Raw genomic sequence first — 19,678 nt, forward strand, 5'->3', positions numbered from 1 at the left:
GACCCTCAGCCATGTAGTGTAGGTTTCTTCACTGAAAGGGTGGTCAGGCACTGGAATGGGCTGCCCAGGGAGGTGGTGGAGTCATCATTCCTGGAAGCATTCAAGAAACAACTGGATGTGGCACTTAGTGCTACGGTTTACTTGACAAGGTGGTGTTCTGTCAAACATTGGACTCAGTGATCTTGGAGGTCTTTTCCAACCTAAATGATTCTATGATTCTATGAGTGAAGGTTCCTTAAAGACTGGAGGGGGAGAGAGGTGTCTTTGTAGATAGTGAGATCTTCTCTTCAAGAAAACATTGACACACTAGTCAGAAAGAGAGAGCCAGAGGAAGGAGGGGCAACACACCCTGAATCTGTTCCCAGGAATACAGAATCCAAATGTCAGTTGGCAACCTAATAATGGGGGATTACACTGGAGAGACACTCAATCATTCCTGGACTTTCTTTCAATAAATGAAAAATAAAAATGGGTAAATAGTGAAGATTGAACAGAAAGTATAACATGGCCAGCAAGGCCTGGAGGGATACCCGCCCACACAAGATGTTGTGCATACTGGATTGACAGCACAGGTAGAGCTGACTTCACCTATATGCACTGAAGTGGCCATGGGGAAGCCTAGGCTCATGCTGAATTCATGCCATGAATTCAGACTTACAACTTGACAAAACTACTTTGCAAAACTGTAATTCTCTGCTTACAGAAGTGCCTACTCCTAGATTGACATCAGATGGACAGTGGAGCAGAACAGCAGAGAAAAGAGGACAAGATCAACCTATATCTCATGTTTCTGCTGAATGGAGACAGAGAAACACAGAGAGATATAAATGAAAGAGATCTGGGGAGACTGGGGAATGAAATAAGAACCAGAAAGTGGAGGGTCAGTGAGAAATCTGAACCATCATCAGAACACCTTAGGTGAAAACAAAAGGCTAAAGAGATAAGGAGCAATCAGAGAAGATATCCTTACAGTGGATGCAGAAATCTCAAAGCAAGCAAATGGATCTGAGGCAGGGAAGGAATTAAAAGGAGCCAAAAGTCTAGAGGATGCTAGTTAACATGCAACAAGGGGAGGGAAAGGCTTCTGGATGATACCTTGAAGGAAGAAAAAAATGGCTACAGGCAAGTAGTGGAAATGAAGGAAAAAGGAGAGGACTGGACAAGTGCTGATACTTGCGTAGGATTGTTAGGCAGAATAGGATAAAAAAAATCCCACTATAGGAAGGGCAATGTGGGACACATGAAGTAAGTGAAATTCAAAGCCTTTGGGAGAGTTCAGGAGCAGCTTTAGAGGAATCAAAGCAGGGAGGGTTACTGTGGGACACAGTGATGAGAACTCTGGGAGGAAAACTGGAGGTAGTCAGAGGGCTAAAGACAAGAAAAAGCAGAGGAGAACAGAAAGGAGGATTAGAGGATGAGTGAGAGAAGGTCTTTGGGTTAGGGAAGAGCTACAGGAACAGAAGGGAGAAGCAGCAGGGGGACAGAGGATGTGGCTAGAGAAGATCAGAGACCAGGTCCCAGCAGAAGAGCAGGTTAGTATAGAGCAAGAGGCAGAGGTAGACAGCACGGATTAGGAGTCATGAGCCATGCTGGCAGTTGGCAGAAGGAGCTTGCTTAGTCAGCAAGTCAAGCGGTAATTAATTAAATCAAGTCAGGCAGCAATCAGTCAGTTAAATCGGGTAACAATGACTCAATTAAGTTGAACTGGGGAACAATGAACTTATTACATCAAACCAGGGAGAAACGAACCAATTAAATCAGCTGGAAGCGTCTGTATGTCCATTGGGAGCCTGGGCGAGGTGCCACCAGAGTGGGGGACTTGATGCAGCTGCCTGCTCCAGGGGAAACATCACCACAGCAACTGAGCACCACTGCTGACAGCCTTTCTTGTCGCCCTTTGCCCACAGCAAAGAAGGACACGGTAGACTACAGCTGGTCTGATGAAATATTTGTAATAAACCAAAGGGGTGGGGAGATGGAAACTGTCAGCTTTCAAATTAGCAATAGTGTTGCAGAAATTACTGGGCTGCCTAAGGATGAAGAAAGCTCTGCCTTTCAAATCGAGCTGATGCTGGATATCCGGAGCTGTCATCTTAAGAAAATGAGAAGCTTTGATGGGTGCCTGACGATGACTTAGTCTACCCTAACTAACATGCAGGAGAGGTATGCTTTCCAATGGCATCCTGGAAGAGCACGGCAGTATACTGAAACAGCTGCCTATGTCCATTTTGAGGTAAAAAGTGTAAATTATATGGGGTGTTGTGAGACAGGTTGGTTCATGTACTAGCAGTGCTAGGAACCATTTTCATCCCCTTTTGTTGGTTCCCCATATCATTTGGAGTTCAGGTGGGGTTTTTAATTTATTTTTTTAATTTGTTGTAGGTTTTTTTTTGTTCTTTCCTGTTCCTTCTATCTCCACAAGCAGAGAACATAACTAAGATCACCCAGTTATCTTAGCAGGAAAGCACCCGGTAGGTTTCTCTTGGGATATTTCATGCATATCAATTAACTAAAAGTAAAAAAGGGAAGGTCTGATTGATGAGGACAACCTGAGGCCAAAAAGATAAGGCAGACAGCCATCTGCCCACTACTTGAGGGAAGCGAAATCCCAATTGTTCTCTAAGAGCACCTGTAAGGCCCTTGCAGGTGGGAAAACAAGGCAGTGTGCTTTTCAAGGCAGTACTAATGCTTGAGGAGCTGTAATGGATAATAAACAGTGACGTTACATGGGTAACCTTTATCATACTACACATTGTCATTAAAGTAATTATATTGAAAAGGAAATGACTCTTTAGGTGTTATTTCTGGCCAGATAAGTTCCTGGGATTTGCCCAGAGTACGTAAATCAGGGCCAACACCATCCCTGTAGGAATGTTGACCAGTAAATTAAACTGAAAATAAAAGCTGAAGAAGAACAGCTTCCTGAGCAGCATACAACAAAGATGGGGCTTGATCCAAGACTTAGTATATATTAACAATACCACATGTACACCTGTTGTCCCCTAATAAATGTGCCCCAGGACAGTGTGCACTTTGAGACCAGCACAACAGTTTTACACTGAAGGACTGGACTTAATTTTCTTTCTCCCACTCTGAACTGCTCAATAGTCAGAAGGCAAAGAGAGTCTAATTAGAGATGTGAAGGTTTGGAAAGGAACCAGAAATTTTCCAGACGAAAAACCTCCTGCTTCCAGTCTGCACCACAGTGTTAGAGCCGTCTGCCATGGAAAAATGGAAAAGAAACTTCCTGGGGTTTGGTTTTTTCTCCTCTTTTGTCCCTTCTGAATAATAAGAGTGAGAAGTTGGATTTGCTTTTGTACAAATCTTCAGTCTAATCAAGTGTATGCAAATTAGTTTAACATTTCAATCAAAAGTTCTAGTCAGACTCTGGTTTATTAGTGCTCAGAAGGAAAACTTGACTTATGCCAGTATTTTCAAATGGGTACTCATGATTTAAATGGTCTACAGGATAGTTAGCCTTGCCTGTGATTATGACCCTATAGATGATGAAATGCACTATCAAAGAGACTGGCCTTATCCTGAATTTAGGCTTTATACCTAAAGCTATTCTTGGTCCTTAATATCATGTTGTGACGACTATCTCTATTTATTTGCAAAAGAAAAAATATTTTTAAAGATATTTCTTCACTATCTGCATTATTGTGCAAGGTATCTATCTGAACCCTGTAACTTTCATTTTCCTCTTTGTTTATATGTCAATAATAGGTAGATTCTATGTTTATCCGTCCCCTTCTTCTCCCTTTTTAGTTTAAAATTATGTCAACAAACAAAATATACTCATGTGCATTATAGTGCACAGCTGCAGCTATTACAGGAAAAAGGGCTGTCATAATCCAAAAATAATCAATTCATGTCTATTTATTTTACAAGTTTATTAAACAGTACTTTTTATATGCTTGTAAATAGTACACAAAACATTCAACATCTGTAAAGGAATAGTACAGCTTAGTTCTGTTTACTAGGTAGTCAATTACTAAATATTTAATTTTACCCTCATAAAGAGAAAACACTGTGATTAAAACTAAGATTCCTACTCCTTAAATTTCCATCACTGACACATCTCATTCTTTCTATCTAATATCCCTTGCATCATCATTTATAATCAAAGAGCATGCTGATGCTACCAGGTCAGAGGAGTAGCATTAAACACATGAGAGATGAAAAAATTACCCAGCAGAGGAGTACATGGTGCTCCCCACTGTGGTTCCAGCTAGTTTGATATCACCTAATTTTTGAAACACAGAATATCACTAAAGACTTCTTCTTTGCTGCCAGAACTATGTGCTTCTGCCTTGGGAGAGACACCAGGTGTTGGCCTCCAACTGTGACATCCTCCCAAAGGCAGTGCAGTGAAGACCTGATACAAGGCAGCTCAGAGAGATCCATCCTGTATCTCTGCCTGTGGCTCACCTCCTTCAGTCAGACCCATAGGGTCTTGTTTCCACTAACTTTTCATAGAATCACAGAATCATTTAGGTTGGAAAAGACCTCCAAGGTCATCGAGTCCAACCTTTGATTGAACACCATCTTGTCAACTAAACCATAACACTAAGTGTCATGTCCAGCTTTTTCTTGAACGCTTCCGGGGATAGTGACTGCAACACATCCCTGGGCACCTCGTTCCAATGTTTAACCACCCTTTCAGTAAAGAAATTCTTCCTGATCCCAACCTGAATCTCCACTGGTGCAGCTTGAGGCTAGGTCCTCTCGTCCTGTCAGTTGTTGCCTAGGAAAAGGGACCGACCCCTACCTTGCTACAATCTCCTTTCAGGTATTTGTAGAGAGCAATAAGGTCACCCCGAGACTCATTTTATTCAGGCTAAACACCCCCAGCTCCCTCAGCTGCTCTTCACATGACTTACAATTTTGACTTTTATTTTCCTAATACTTCTCTTACTGAAAATGTTTAAAGTACTTTGACCTTGGAATGACACATTTCACTTTTTCAAGGTCACTGAATCAAGTTGGAAGGTGACTGGAGAGGGAAAAACACATGAGTTCCAGATGTCTCATCTAAAGCTTTTCTTCCATTAGAAGACAGGCTTTCCCTTTTGCAAAGTGCAGGTGTGAATCTGGGTCCAGAGCCACCTCTCTTCCTCATGCACGTCATACACATGAACCTTGAACGTCATCTGAACACACAACTCCCTCGGAAGTCAGTGAATGCAGATAAACTCAGGCCTCAGGTATTTATTACTTGTCTAGGTCATCGTCACATCTTATACCTTGGGCCTGGTCCTACCGTTGCTGCAGTGAACTGATTTCAGCTGCTGCAAGTGCTGGGTTCCCCATGGATGGGGTATAACTGCTGAATGGTCCCGGATCCAGCTTGACCAACAGGTTGGATTAGAGACTTTCTCAGATCTCTTCCAACATGAATTTTTCTATGGTCCTAACACATAGGTTCCACAGACCTAAGTGGAGGGGTAAGAAGGGGTGGCAGAGGAAAGATGAGCGCCACAGAGACTAATATTTAAACCACAGCTGATGATGATTTCTTATCTTTCAATTATTAGATTGTTTGTGCAAGAAATCTCTATGTCTCTTTCCTGAAGATGAAATCAATTATTTGTATTCTAGGAAGTGGAAATACAAGACAGTAGAATTTAGCTGGAAATTGTTTTATTTATTCGAACCCTTATACTCTAAACAAGCACAAACAAATGCATTTTTCATTTGAAGTCTAAGCAAATGTCCTGTTGTTCCAGTTGTGCTGTATATTTTCCTTGGAAATTTAGTTCAGAGGTTTACAAACCATTTATTTAGTTTGATGTGCCTGTGTGCAAGACAGAGAACACAGTTTTGGGCAGGGATTTTTGAACCTAAGATAAATTGTTTCCTCAGCAACTGTATTCCTTAGAAACAGGAAACTTTCCAAAATAGGTCTTTGCACCGACAAATATCCGCAGCTCCGTGAAAGCCTGCGAGTCTGCAGGGCATTGCTGTAGCATTTCAATCGTACTTGAAAACAAACCTCAAAAAGCCAGAAACGACTGGCTCGTCCTTCTGTGTTTGGCCAGCAGTTCTTTAATGATTTCCAGGAGAAAAGACCTGCTTTTTTTTTCTGTCCCAAGGCCCTTCTGAATACCTGGATTTGTCAAGATGGAAACACGAAACTGCTATCTTAAATAGATATGCACTTCCTCTGAAAAAAACCACATACCTGCTCTTACCTTGATCTCCCTACAAGCTCTCCCCCTACAAGCCCAAACCAGCCCCTAGGCGCCGGGAAGCGACAGGGGGTGTTCGCCCCACCCTTTATTTTGGCTGTTTCCTCCTCACATTCAAAACCCCGCTCGCCGTAGAAGCCCCTTCCCAGGGCACAGCGGTGGGGATGGACGCCCGGCCCGGCCTGGCCCCGCCCCGGGTTCCCCACAGCCGCCTCCGCGGGCGGGCGGCCGGAGGAGCAGGGTGCGGGCGGAGGCGGGAGAGGGGCGGGTTAAAAGCGGCGGCAGGTGAACAGGGAAGGACCTTAAAGCTCCGGGGTGGCGAGACTCGGACTGGCCGCTCCGCAGGAACCGACAGAGTCACGCTGAGCCCCGCAGCCTGCCCGCCCGCCTGCCTGCCTGCGGTGCCGGGTGCCCCGGGTGGGGCGGATCGCGCCCCGCAGCCGTGAGTACCGCCGGGGCAGGTGAGGGGCGCGGCGGGCGGGAGGGACGGGCCGCGGCGCAGCCGCCGGCGGCGGAAGGGGCGGGGGGCGCGGCGGGGCAGGTGTCCGCGTACGGGTTCCCCCCGTACAGCTACCGCCACACTTGTTGCGCTCCAGAGCGGGGCCGGCACCGGTGTAGCGGAGCCGGGAGCTGTGGTGGCGCTGCCCGCCGTGGAGAGGGAGCGGAGGCCGGCGCGGCGGCGGCGTGTGCGCGGCTCCCCCCGTCCCTGACAGGATTTACCTTCCCTTGGCACGGGAGTTCTCAGGTTCTCTTCCCGACCTTCAGCTTCACGGGCAGTGCTTGAACCTCGAGACCAGTTTTAATTGTGAATGCTCATGTCTCTGTTAATTACGCGCTTAAATTCTAACGATGTCTTTTATTCGCCTCCCAGCAGCTGTCTGTGAGCGCGTTATGTGAAGTACGTACGACCAGCTAAAACACCAAGCAAAATCAAGGCTCCTGCAATTACAGGTAATTTGCGACACGCCTACAGATGTTAAGAGAGCTGCGGGAAGGTAAACAGCTTGCATCAGTAAAACTGACAGGTCTTGTGAGTGTCTGATCGCACACTGGAAACATTCCTCAGAATTACAGGGGGAATAGGAAATGAGAGATGTGAGTCAGAAATAAATGTATTTCTGAGTATCAGGGTTGGATAAGATCGCACAAAGAACGAGTACTCAAGCCCTTAAGTAAATGCAGGGGATATGCTGGAGTAAGGGCATGTGTGCTTGCCTAGCTCGTGGCAGTAGCTAGTGGCTGTGTGTGTTCTTATGCGTGCTGGGCATGACTGTTTTTCCTGTCACTGGGCTTTCCTAGATTGGGTATTACTTTCAGAATCCCTTGTGTTGAAGAAACTATCTTTTTTTTTTTTTTCTTTTTATTAACACCACCCCCCCCCCCCCCACCCAAATAGAGGAAACTATTTTTTTGTCTTGTACTCCATTAGTTTTCACCATGTAGCCTGGAAATATTCTTAAGAGAACAGGCACATGGTTGAAAGAAGGAAGTGGCCTTTTCTCTTAAGAATGCTCCTTTAAACCCAGTTTTTATGACTTCAATCACTTATTGCATTTTACTGGCTGTGACCTGTATGAAATGATATGAGGGTTTGGGCCCAGATTCTCTTAGAGATTACCACAATGTGCATGTGTACATTGTACATTGAGTCAAGAGGAGAATAAAATGCATTTTTATCCTTGATTTTGTTAAAGGAATTATGCAATTTCTAATATCTCTTGGCCTCCACTGTTCAGCCTGAAAACCCTGCTTCTCAGCTACAGACCTTGAAGAGCCCCAGAGAAAAGGCAGTAGGCAGAAGGATGTGATTGTGTTAGATGTAGCTTGGAGAACAAGGCAGTGGTGGGACAAACCTCAGCCTGGTAAATGGAGGTGCCTCCTTGTGTCAACTAGGCATTACAATGTAGTTTTCCAAGTGGGCTTTCCAACATGTTTTGCAGAGCCATGAGGTTACATCTCTATTTCGTGTGTCAGTGTTTTTGGGAGACTTCAGACAGTCCCCAGAACTGTCAGTCTCGTAATCGGTAGGACTACGCATTGCAGAGCTTAAGAATGGAACAATAAACCCCATGAATTAAAATATTTCTCTGGAGAAATTGATTCTGTCCTGACACGACTAGCTCTCTATGCTGAAGCTGGGGCCTCTGAGGCCTCTGACAGTGTTGGTGTTTTGCACCCCTTGATGCACAATCCAGGTAGATTATTTTGGCAGCCTCATTTATTTTGTGCAAAGACGTAACTGTACAAGGGAAAAGGTAAAGCAGACTATCTCAGTAGTTGGACAAATAGCAGCACTTTGAGATACATATACAAGTTCTTCCTAACAGTCATTGCATAAACTCAATTGCTGCCTGTGAGTAAAGAGGGTGCATTTACAAGGTGATTCTTGTGAACAGTTCCAATGAAAGCAGTGGTACCAGAGACTACATGAAACAGGAACATGGGTCGAATCTAATTTTGATGTTTCTTCTTGTTCTGTTCCTCACTGCTTTTAATTGTTACTTAATGATGACTGATGAGTTACCTGAAAGGAGAACTGTGACTCTTGCCTGGCTAAACACCAGTTTGTGTAAGGAAAAGCTTGAAGTGATGATATATGAGGCAAGATAACATGCTCTCAAAACAGAAGGAATGTGGAAAAAGAGAAACACATCTCCTATTAGTTGATAAAAGAATGTTGAAAACTAATTTTATTCCTTATCTCCTACCAGCATTTCTTCCTGTAATAGACTTTTAAAAAGGAAAAAGTTGTTTTTGTCTTTTGATGAATGAAATAACAAAATACATGCTCAAGGAGAAGCTGCACTGCAGTATAAAATCTTAATGTTTATAAATTCAACTAGTGTTTCTGAAAGGGTGCAAGTTCTCTGCGTGTGTGAAAGAAGATAGTGGTTTGCCAGTTTTATAGGAAATGTTACATTTGAAACAGGAGTGGGCAGATTTGTAGAGGGGATGTAGACCTTTGCCTAGGTGTAGGGGAAAGGAAATAGGAATTAAGTAACAGGCTTTAAAAAAAATAAAAAGCAACATAAGTGTCATAACTAAAAAGTTCTTTTGATGACTGGGAGCAGAGCACAGTATCCCTAAAATTTTCTTTAAAATTTGGGCAATAGGACACTTGTATCAGTGAAGACGCAGTCCATGGGAATTTGGTTTTCGTCCAAAGCAAAAAGCTTTAAGCACATTTTGAAGGAAAGATTTACAGGGGAAAATGGCTGAGATGGGCTAAATTCTAATAGGACTTGTGCTGTCTTGTTATGCCTTCAAGTGAGACTGACACTTCTGATTTCCTGTTTGGTACCAGTGTAATGAATGTTGTGCAGGGATGTTCTGGAAGATGGTAATCCTCCAGTTACAGTTGCAGGCTATTGAAATAGCTATGGATATTTCTCAGCATTCTTGGAAAATGGCTTAAAACTTATGTGAGGGCATGAATATGGGACAGTCATCAGGGGATTATTGTGGGTAGAACTGAACCCTTAATGGTGTTGATATTTAACTAACGCAATTTTTTAATAACATTTAACTACATACATATTGGGTCCTAGTCTGTTGGGTTTCTCTGGGTTTCACACTGAATTTAATTAGGGCAAAGAATGCCTCCTGTTTCCATAAACTTGAGTAGAATGACAGAACAATGCTTGCAGTGTTCAGGCCTGCAACTGTCAGGTTTCCTGTTCCTGATTAGTCTTTGCCTGTTCTTGTGTCAAATCAGATATACTATAATCCCTCTGTCACAGCTCTTCTACTCTCCAGTTTCCACTCTGATCTGGAGATAGGTGTTCAGAACAAAGTTTAAGAGCTACTAGAGAGAATTGCACAGGCTTTTGTGATTGTTAGACTTCTCTTTTGATCTTTATTCAGCTTTTTAGGAAAGAAGTAAAGTTGTTGATATTTCAGAGCCTTCCAGCTGCATGCTCCTTGAAGTTTTTATATACACTGCTGTAAAATTAGAATACCTGCAAGCTGCCTATTAAAGGATTTTGGTTGCCAAAGTCAAAGTTCAAAGCTTCGTCTTCCTGCATTTTGAACTCTGCATTAAAGCTACAGCAATGCACGAGCTGCATTCTTTTTCAGGTATCAGAAGTATCCTGGATGATTGAATTCAAGCTCTGTGCTTCCAGCTTTGAGATGGTACTTATCTCTCTTGGTCCACTGAGCCTGTGAAGCTTGTAATTGCAGTGGAGCATTTCAGAACAGCCCTGTGAGATGGTGAGATTGTTATTGCTAGTTTAATGTCTGGGAAACTGAGGCATGGGGCAGACTGACAGATTAGTTAGGAAGTCTGAGCAAGTTAGCAAGTAGCTGCTGTAGCCTGCATACCAGCCTTTCTTGATGAAACAAAAAGATGCCGCCTTTGGAAGATGTTAATCTGTATTTATTAGAAGCTTCCTTGCTTTGGTCTTGGCAGTGCTGCTGTTCTTGTGGTATAGCACCAAAACTAACTCAGTAATCAGAATAACAAAATCTACACCCTAACATTTAAGTACTTGCTGTAAACTAGGTGCCAGGTTGGCAGGGTGGAGGTATGCTGCTGCAAAACTACTGAAATCCAGATTTGAATGTTCTTCAAATCTGGGTAATGAAAGAGCATATACAGCTCTAGGACACCTTGATGCTGGTTATCAGCCCCTGTATGAGTCAGTGCTCCCAGTGTGACTGTTGAGATCAAGACCTGAAGGAAATGCTGTCTCAGAAGCATTTTTGAATGCATGCTGGACCTCAGCGTGCAGCAATACTTCTTGTTTCAAATTGGGTCATAAAATAAATTTGGTAATGATTTTGCCTCTGATAGTTTAGATATTCTAAATGTTTTCTATGGCAAAAATTCTGTATTAGAACTGCCACTCTTAGGCATCTGAGTTATCTTTGTCCCCATCTTGGGGGCTGGCAAGTGACACCAGTGCTTTTTTGCTTAAAGACTGTCTTGGTTAACACATTCCCACATGGGACAAAGTGACTTTTGATTTGGCAGATTGCTGATCTTGTATCAGCATCTGGAGGGGCTGCCGAAAGGGGTGGAATGTCACACCAAACTGGTAACTCCTGGTACACTCTGCACTAAAATTCTGATAGAAGTGGAGTCATGCTGAACACCCTCTAAGTTTCTGTGTAAATCCAGTAAAGTAAGTAAATTGGTATCCAAGTTGTAGCTGTGGGGAGAAGAGTATACTCGTGCTCTGAATTTATGCATAAGGATTCTGCGGACCTCTTCTTTAATGGGACTCCTGGATATTCCTACAGCATAACCAAATATTGTAATACTTGCTAATTACTAATTTTTTTGCTTGATAATATCCTGTAGCAGCCAGCACCATATGTGTATGTGAAAGAGATGTATCTCTTGGGTTTGTTTTTTTTTTTTACTTTCCCTGTATTCTAGTTGTGGATTTAGCCACTGACTAATGATTTCCTAGTATAACAGTCTTTAAGGGGGGTGGGGGTGGGAAGTGTCTGTTAACAAGCTAGCTGTACTCATAAACATGGGAGCTCAGTGATAATTGTCCTCCGTTTTGTGAATTGCAGGGATTTTCACTGGGTGTATTCAGCTTGCTGTGATTGTGGTTTAATATAGGCTTACAGGAGCTAGCTTTAAAGTAGAAGGCAGTCTAACCATGGCAGCACACAGCTCAAAATACTGCCCAGAAGCTGTAGAACTACAGAAATAGTTAAGCTGCAGTTCTTCTCTTGCTGCTGCCTAGCTTACTAGTGGAAAAAACCCCAAAGTAACAACAAAATAAAACCCCAAACGAAACACCTACTTATGTGACTCTGTTGTGTGATTGTACAGAACCATTTCCTGTGTAACTTAACTTTTCAGTGGAGCATGGTGATCTTCTTTGGGTGTTTTTAACTCCTACTGTAACAGCCATATACTTCTGTGGTCCTCTAGTTGTTGAAATAAAACAGAAGGTGCCACTGGTAGTAGAACAAGGATCTGTGCTGAGGCTTGGAAAGGCTTTATTTTCATGCCCAGTTGCAATTTTCTGAAGGAAAATTTAACACTTAATATACTCCCATGTTAGAAAGGATTCTAAATGCTTAGTTACTCAACCTCACTAAGTTCAAGTATCTCCTGTTTTCCCAGCTTCTTCCTTTATAACCAATCCCTAACCTCATTCCTACTTTACATTTTCTCCCCAAAAATTCACCTAAGCTTTCATATCTTAAATGTATTCTTGTGCTGCGCTGTACGTCTAAGACCAGCAAACTGAGTAAGTCCTTGACTGTCTGCATACTGTTATTTCTGTAGGCATTTGGCAGGATTTGCTCCCATAGAAATATTATCTGGACTGGCTCTATAAAAATAAGAGTTATCAACCCATTAAAGGGATGTAATTTTCCTGCTTTCTTCTCCTTTGGTCAGCAAGGCAGTTAACATTTTACTTGCTAGTAAAAAATAAAACAAGTACCTGGAAGAAAGATAACCTTTGATCCACGTCCTAGCTTTTGAGTTAGTTAGGAGTAAATGAACCATCACATCAGTACAGATAGTCCAAATGGGGTGTTTAGCTGGAGTGATCTGCACTGATGGGTTAATAGTTTGGAGGGCCATACTTGGTTAACTTAAATTCTGCTTGGATCACTGTGTCTTTTTATTGGAGAGAGGTGGACACTTTGGCAGTCTCTGAATTACTTTTGTTGGAATCCTCTAAGTTGCATTGAGGAGAACTGTTTAAAGCCAGCTGGTAGGAAACACTGTTGGTTGGAATTCAGGCTGCCTGAATACAGCCCTACAATTATAATTGTGCCACCCTTCAGGGAGCAGATAGTGAGACTTCACTGGTATCTGATCAGTGCCTGTAGCACTCTGGAGTGTTTCCAGAAGTCATGTGACTCTCCACCAGTGTCAAAACAAGCCTGAGAGGTCATAAGCAAGAAGGGGCAAAGGTTGGTGACTAGCTCGGCAAGCAGCGGGAAGAATAGTGGATGGTGGCAGGAGGAGCTGAAGAGATAGCTGGAAGATTTGAAAAGGTGTGTGGGAAGGGTGAAGGGGTGACTGTTTGGGCAGAGGTGAAAGACAAAGGCTTTCTTTGGAAGGGAGGGGAAATCTCACTAGGAGACTCAGGGCAAAAGGCTGTTTCTTCAAAGTGTGGTGGCTTTCTCTTCATTGATACAGACGCGGACATGCCTTTGCTAGAATTGAAGCAGAGTGTTTTGGCTTAACAAGCACAATGTACTCTCAAAGGAGATGGAGCAAGTCAGATGAAAAGTGTGTATTGTCCTCAGCACTAAAGCTTTGCCAACCCCTCTTCCCCACTGACTGCTCATTCTGCGTTACAATTTGCAGCCTGTTTTTTTTTTTAACAAAGCTGCCTTTTCAGATGCTCTGTGGGTCTGTGCTGTAGAGCAGGTTAGTGAAATGGATCAGGTTTAAAAAACAAGCAAAACGTACTAGTCCTGGGAATAACTTCTGAACTTAAGTCACCTGGTTTATAATGCACCTTCACAGAGTCACAGGAGATGAACTGCAGTGTGACCTCAGGGGCAAACAGGGGTAGAGAAGTTTCTTGAGCTAACTAACTACACACTGGGGCACTCATATTTTGAACCTCCTTCTGCACAGGGAGACAGGAAGGAGGAAACAAATCCATGTGAAGTTGTAACAAAAGGGGAGCAGTATTGGATGTGCGGTGAGAGGTGAAGCTAACAAACAGGGCTTATGAGGAGGGAATACGCAGGTTCCACTTCTCAGCCTTTTCACACTGTAAGAAGGTGGTTGACAGGCAGGGAGAAGAAGATAGAACAACTGGTTTTTATGTCCTGGAGTATAACACCACACGGTCAACCAGCAGGATCTGAGGAAAATGTAGTTTATGGAACTTGTGAAGGGAGATCACACTTTTATTCCAGTAGCTCAAGGAAAAGATACTGTTGCATTACCTAATGTAACAATTAAGTGCCCTCATTTTCTCTGGGCTGTTGTGTACTTTGACTGATGCTCTGTATAATTGTACGTGACCTACTGATGATATATAAACTCACTGTAAACCAGGAAGGCTTTTGACATTACTCAGAAGGGAGTGTGACATGGAAGACAACTGCAAGAACTGTCGTAATTTTCTTCCTCACGCAATGCGATCATCTTGTGATAGATATGATGGCCTTTGTGCCAGTAGCTGCTCTGTTCTAGAAACTTAGAAAACGTGATTTTGCTTATTGGTGCCTTGTGCTGTAAATGCCAAAGAAATATGGTCTCTGGGATGCAAACAAATTAATGAAGCTGTGAAATAAAAACCTTCATGAGGAATTTCAGAGCCAAGAGATCTGTGAGCACTCCTGGAGGGTCCTGGCTGATTCTTGAATACTGAGAAACTAACAAACTAACTTTCTGTAAATCCATCTGGTGCAGAGCAGGGGAGGTGGGCTGAAAGGAAATGCCTCTGAATGGTCGCTGTGAATTACAGTCATAGTACTTTGAAACTCACCCACTGGAATCTATATGCTTCTGTTGAAAAGTCTCTGAGCTACTGCTGACCTGTCTGAACTCTTCAAATGTTGATTTTAGTACTCTACCAGCCTCTGAAATGTCTTTGCTAATCTAGGAGTAATGCAGTCTGTGTTAAGAGGGGGCGGGGGGGAGAAAGTAACCTGACAGGCATTGACAATGAAGGAGTCTTTGTCTAGTTACCCTATGCCCTTTTTGTAGTTAGTGGAGAGAAAGCAATTTTGGTATGAATCTTTAAGCATTGATTTTAAACATCCAACTCAAGATGGATAATGACCAAGACTTTACCTTCATGGCCTCAAGCTATTGTGGAATTCGCTTCAACTAAGAATACAGTCACACTTTTTAGATTGATGAATGCAGGTTATCTAGACCTCATGGAAGGTCTAGATGCAGAGAATCAGCAGGAGTTACTCAAGGTCTGTCTTTATTGCTAGAATGTACTCATCTGAACGTTATTTACACTCTAAGCTAAGGATAGAGCAATCTGCCTTGATTTATATGGGAATTATATCTGTCTAACACGTTACTTTTTAACATAACATCTACCTTACTTCTGGCTGATATCTTCTATTATTTTGTAACTGTTATCCAGCTGCTAGAAGTCTTATCTTTTGATTTAAGGCTGTGTTCATCAGCTTCCCATCTGCTTTTCCTACTTAATGTGGCATTGGCTAATACACCTAGAAGTCAAATGAATGTGGTGCCATGTGTATAATCAAGTAATGAATTATTACCTGCTGATATGTGATTAGATTATTATTTATGACTAGTTGTAGGCAAACCCACTGCATCAAAATGTTACCACATGGGTATGGTACAATTATGATATTGCCTTTATTTTAAACTACATGCTTGATGGTATTTGTTTCCTGTCTTGATTAATCTTAGTTTTGTTTATTTGTCTTGTCTTAGGTGAGAGGATTGAAACAAGACAATGGATTGGGGAGCTCTGCATACCATTTTGGGAGGTGTAAATAAGCACTCCACCAGTATCGGGAAGATATGGCTCACAGTCCTGTTCATCTTCCGTATCATGATCCTGGTTGTGGCTGCAGAGAGAGTCTGGGGAGATGAACAAGATGACTTTGTCTGCAACACACTTCAGCCTGGCTGCAGAAATGTATGCTATGACCACTTTTTCCCCATCTCTCACATCAGACTCTGGGCCCTGCAGCTGATCTTTGTCTCCACACCTGCGCTGCTGGTGGCCATGCACGTGGCCTACAGGAGGCACGAGAAGAAAAGGCAGTTCAGAAAGGGAGACCAGAAATGCGAATACAAGGACATTGAAGAAATCCGAAGACAGAGGTTTCGTATTGAGGGCTCCTTGTGGTGGACGTACACCAGCAGCATCTTTTTCAGACTGATCTTTGAAGCTGTCTTCATGTATGCGTTTTATTTCATGTATGATGGGTTCCGAATGCCTCGCTTGATGAAGTGTAGTGCTTGGCCCTGCCCCAACACCGTAGACTGCTTTGTCTCTCGACCTACTGAAAAGACAGTGTTTACTATTTTCATGATTGCTGTGTCCAGCATTTGCATTCTGTTAAATGTGGCTGAATTATGTTACTTACTGACAAAGTTTTTCCTCAGAAGGTCTAAAAAAGCTGGAAATTCAAAACAGCAACCCAACCATGAGAATAAGGAAGAAACTAAACAAAATGAAATGAATGAGTTGATATCTGATAGCTGTCAGAACACAGTTATAGGGTTTTCAAGTAGCTAAGGTGGTGTCAGTGCTGATGCTCACTCTTTTTGGAGTGAATGTTTTATTTAGAAGCTGCAAATGAAATTTGTTACATGAAACACAGTTGGGTGAGACTTTGATGTGTAGTATCAGATGTAAAGTATGTAAATGTCTGGAAAAAGTCAGGGAAGCCTAAACATGTGAAAATTCCATGAGGATTAAATAGGAAAGTACACTTTCCTATGAGTACCCTTACAAGCTGACTGACAAGTGGGAAGCCCACCACTTACCTTCATGCTGACCCATGAAAACTAAATGCAACAGCAATAAGAACAAAATTCATTCCAAGCTAGGTATTCTAGTATTAAAAGATGTTTTGTAATAGTGATAGTTTTTACTTGTGAACTGACAACTAAAATATTTTTCTAAAATCTAAGATTCCATGTTACTTAAGGTGTTATAGTATGCAACTGATTGTGTTTTGTTTCTTAACCAGGCATATGCAGATGAACCCTGTAACACCATGTTCATATGGAGGAGACAGCAATAGGGTACCTCTTTACAGCTTTGCAAATGCTGCTTGAGTCTGGCCAGGTAGTTTGAGATGCTTGCATACACACTGATGGCTGTAGAGGAAGTTGTATGAAAGGTAGCTAGATCCTGAGTGCAAAGTCATGCCTAAAATCAGCATGAGAATATAGATACAGCCTATGTAGGCTTGCTTTAAACATCTAGCAGACCTGGTAATCTTGCTGATCTTTTAATTGCATACTGCCAGTTTTATAGCAACTTACATAACTTAATGTAGATGTTTATTTCTCTAATGTATTAGCTGTATGTGTTTATGCTATATCACATCATGGAACTTTTTTGGTTTTGATTTGTTCTGCTTTTTTTGTACTTGACTGATGGTGCTGTTCTGAGACTAGAGGCTATCTGGTTTCAAGGACATGGGAAAGTATTACTGGAAATGGAGCAAGTTTTCTGAATAAAAGGCAAACACTTCAACCTTTCTCAGTGAAGTGAGAGTCTATATGTGAATGCTAGTGAGATGTTCAGTAGGAACTTACGGAACTTTTTCAAGTAGGAGCTTACGGAACTTTTTCAAGTAGGAGCTTACGGAACTTTTTCAAGTAGGGACTCTACATCCAAAGTGCACATAGCCCCTGCACACCCCTCATTCCCATCTAGAGCATTGATGCCCTAATTCTGTTGTCCATACTCCAGTGGAGATGCACTGGTAACTCTCAAGTGCATGGCAGTATGTGTTTGTGGGAGGGGTATGCTGTTGCAGGCAGGGGAACCTGAAGGTGGAAGAGGTGCATGCAGTGCAAGACCGTAGCTATACTGTTTTGTGTGTTTCCTGTTTTGGGTCACTTCTCACCACTGACCTTGCTAGAATTATTTTTCTTTTTTCCCTACACTAGTACAAATGGATTAGCCTCATTGTTTTTGTACAATGGAACTACTCTTCCAAGGAGCATAAGAAAGAACAGGTATCCTTAGGACAGAGATTGCACTCGGTGCTATTTTTCTTCATGCTGTTGTATGACACTTCTTACAGGTGCTGGCACAGCTCTGTGTGTCCATGCTGTAAGTGGGTTTGGGTGGCTTGGCTGGTTTATCTGTGACTAGTGAAATCCTAACAGGGAGCAGGTGCAAGCAATAGGAGGGAGAAAATACCTAGAGTCAGCTCTGTCCCTGCATGAGGGCCTGAGCTGAGCCCTGTCATTTATCTATTCTCTTCTGCTGGCAAACTCCTGATCTTTCCTGCCTTCGCAGCACATTTTCCTTTTTAATCGCTGTTGTGAAAAGAAATTGCTGCTAGTCTTCTGAATGTGTCCACCAGCAAGCTTGAGGAAAAAGTATACATAAAAAACTGTGTATTAGTGTGTATTGTTCTCTCTACAGACTTATGAAGCTGCTCTCTTAGGGTGAGGAAGGTGGATGCTCAGGCTGTACCTCACTGGATCCCCCTCCAGTCATCCTGAGGGGCACAAGTGTTGTGGTGGTTTCAGAGTGTGGAGACACAGATACTTCTGTTCTAGAACTGTGTTTCATGGAACAACTTGAGACTTGAGCTATGGTCTTTCATCCAGGATGTGCTGTGAATCACATACCATATACTGAGTATGAATGGAGATCAGTTAATAATTATGCTTGATCATGTCTCACCACTTTTAGTAATTAAATTGAAATAGCCCCATGCTGAATGCCAGTAAACCTGCAAAACACCTTAACGTAGATATGTTTTCCTCAAATGGGAGAAGGGGTTACTTTTTCTTGGTCTATGCTAAAGCAAAGGCCTGCAAAACCCCAAATGGGGATATGAAAGCAGCTCTCCATATGGTGGGGGGTTTTCCTGCTTACAAGTTTTCAAACACTGGGTTTCATTCCAGCAGTTAGCTTTTTCTAGAACATGAGTTCTGTGTCTGTTGTTCTTTTCAGCCTGGATAAGTAGGCAAAGTCTCAAGAAATGGTCATCCTTTGTAGGCCAGCACAACTATGTGTGTGGCCATGCTGTAAATGAGTTTAGGTTGGTTTAATGATTCCTGTGTGGTAGCAGGACTGGGTAAGGTGCAGTCTGGCAACACTGCCCTGTTGCTGCTGTGTCCTGGCAGCCAGATAGGTTGGGAACAAATGTGCCAATCCCTGTCCAATTTACGCCAAGGGCAGCTGTAAATCAAAAAGCCAGAGCTGATCCAAGGCTTCACTAGCGCTAAGTCACTGATTGGCTCAGCAGGGCAGACCAGTTGTGACTGATGTGTTTGGCTGGAATATTTCTTCTCACATGGTGTGCAATCCTAATTATGGACACTCTCCTTTATCTGAAATATCCCCTGACTTCTGTTTACTGCCAAGGAGAAGTCCCTGACACTATCAGTGCCCTCTTTATTCCTAGTAGATGGCATTCTGATGAAATGGCAACTTTAGTGATTTGTTTCCCAAGTCAACTTCCCACAGCTTCACTTTGTGGCCTGGGCAGGGGAGGCAGCTGTGTTTAGCAGGGTGATACTTAACTCTTTCGGCAGGGAAAAGCCAAGCTGCTTTTCTTGGTTTCCAACTTCCTCTGTCTTCCCAAGCTGTCTGGGGCTGCTCAGAACTGCTCTTATACATTCTCTGCACCTGCCCTTGCTCCTGCACTGCAGCTATGGCCCCGAGGAGAGGGTGTCACCATTCCCCCAAATCTCTGACCCACTGGTGACTGGCAGTTTGTACTGTACTGGCACCACCATTATCCTATGGTAGTTCAGCCAGTTTTCTCTGATGGCAGCTGGCTTAATTGTTTCTGCCCATCCCTGCTGCAGCTCCCCACCCTGTGATTTCTCCTTTGTTATGCCTGAGGTG

At 42.9% G+C, this 19,678-nt stretch overlaps 1 protein-coding gene across 7 annotated transcripts; it reads left to right on the forward strand.

Moving 5' to 3' along the window:
* The first annotated feature begins 6,377 nt into the window (after positions 1-6,377).
* LOC113987004 (gap junction beta-6 protein) lies at positions 6,378-17,343 on the forward strand. Of its 7 annotated transcripts, none has more exons than XM_027719254.2 (3): positions 6,378-6,652; positions 7,063-7,142; positions 15,556-17,343. In XM_027719254.2, exon 3 carries the CDS (start codon positions 15,578-15,580, stop codon positions 16,367-16,369), a length of 792 nt encoding a protein of 263 aa, XP_027575055.1. In that variant the 5' UTR covers positions 6,378-6,652; positions 7,063-7,142; positions 15,556-15,577; the 3' UTR covers positions 16,370-17,343. The 7 variants fall into 7 exon arrangements, with proteins under 7 accessions (XP_027575055.1, XP_027575054.1, XP_027575056.1 ...); XM_027719253.2 differs by having other exon boundaries at positions 7,066-7,142; XM_027719255.2 differs by having other exon boundaries at positions 6,378-6,633.
* The last annotated feature ends 2,335 nt before the right edge of the window (positions 17,344-19,678 follow it).

Source organism: Pipra filicauda, unplaced genomic scaffold (assembly GCF_003945595.2).
Source record: "Pipra filicauda isolate LSUMZ 115617 unplaced genomic scaffold, ASM394559v2 scaffold346_size766342_pilon, whole genome shotgun sequence".
NCBI classification, from domain to species: Eukaryota; Metazoa; Chordata; class Aves; order Passeriformes; family Pipridae; genus Pipra; species Pipra filicauda.

Excerpts from the sequence above, each read along its gene's own strand:
- LOC113987004 (XM_027719254.2), top strand. The coding sequence starts at position 15,578 with ATGGATTGGGGAGCTCTGCATACCATTTTGGGAGGTGTAAATAAGCAC.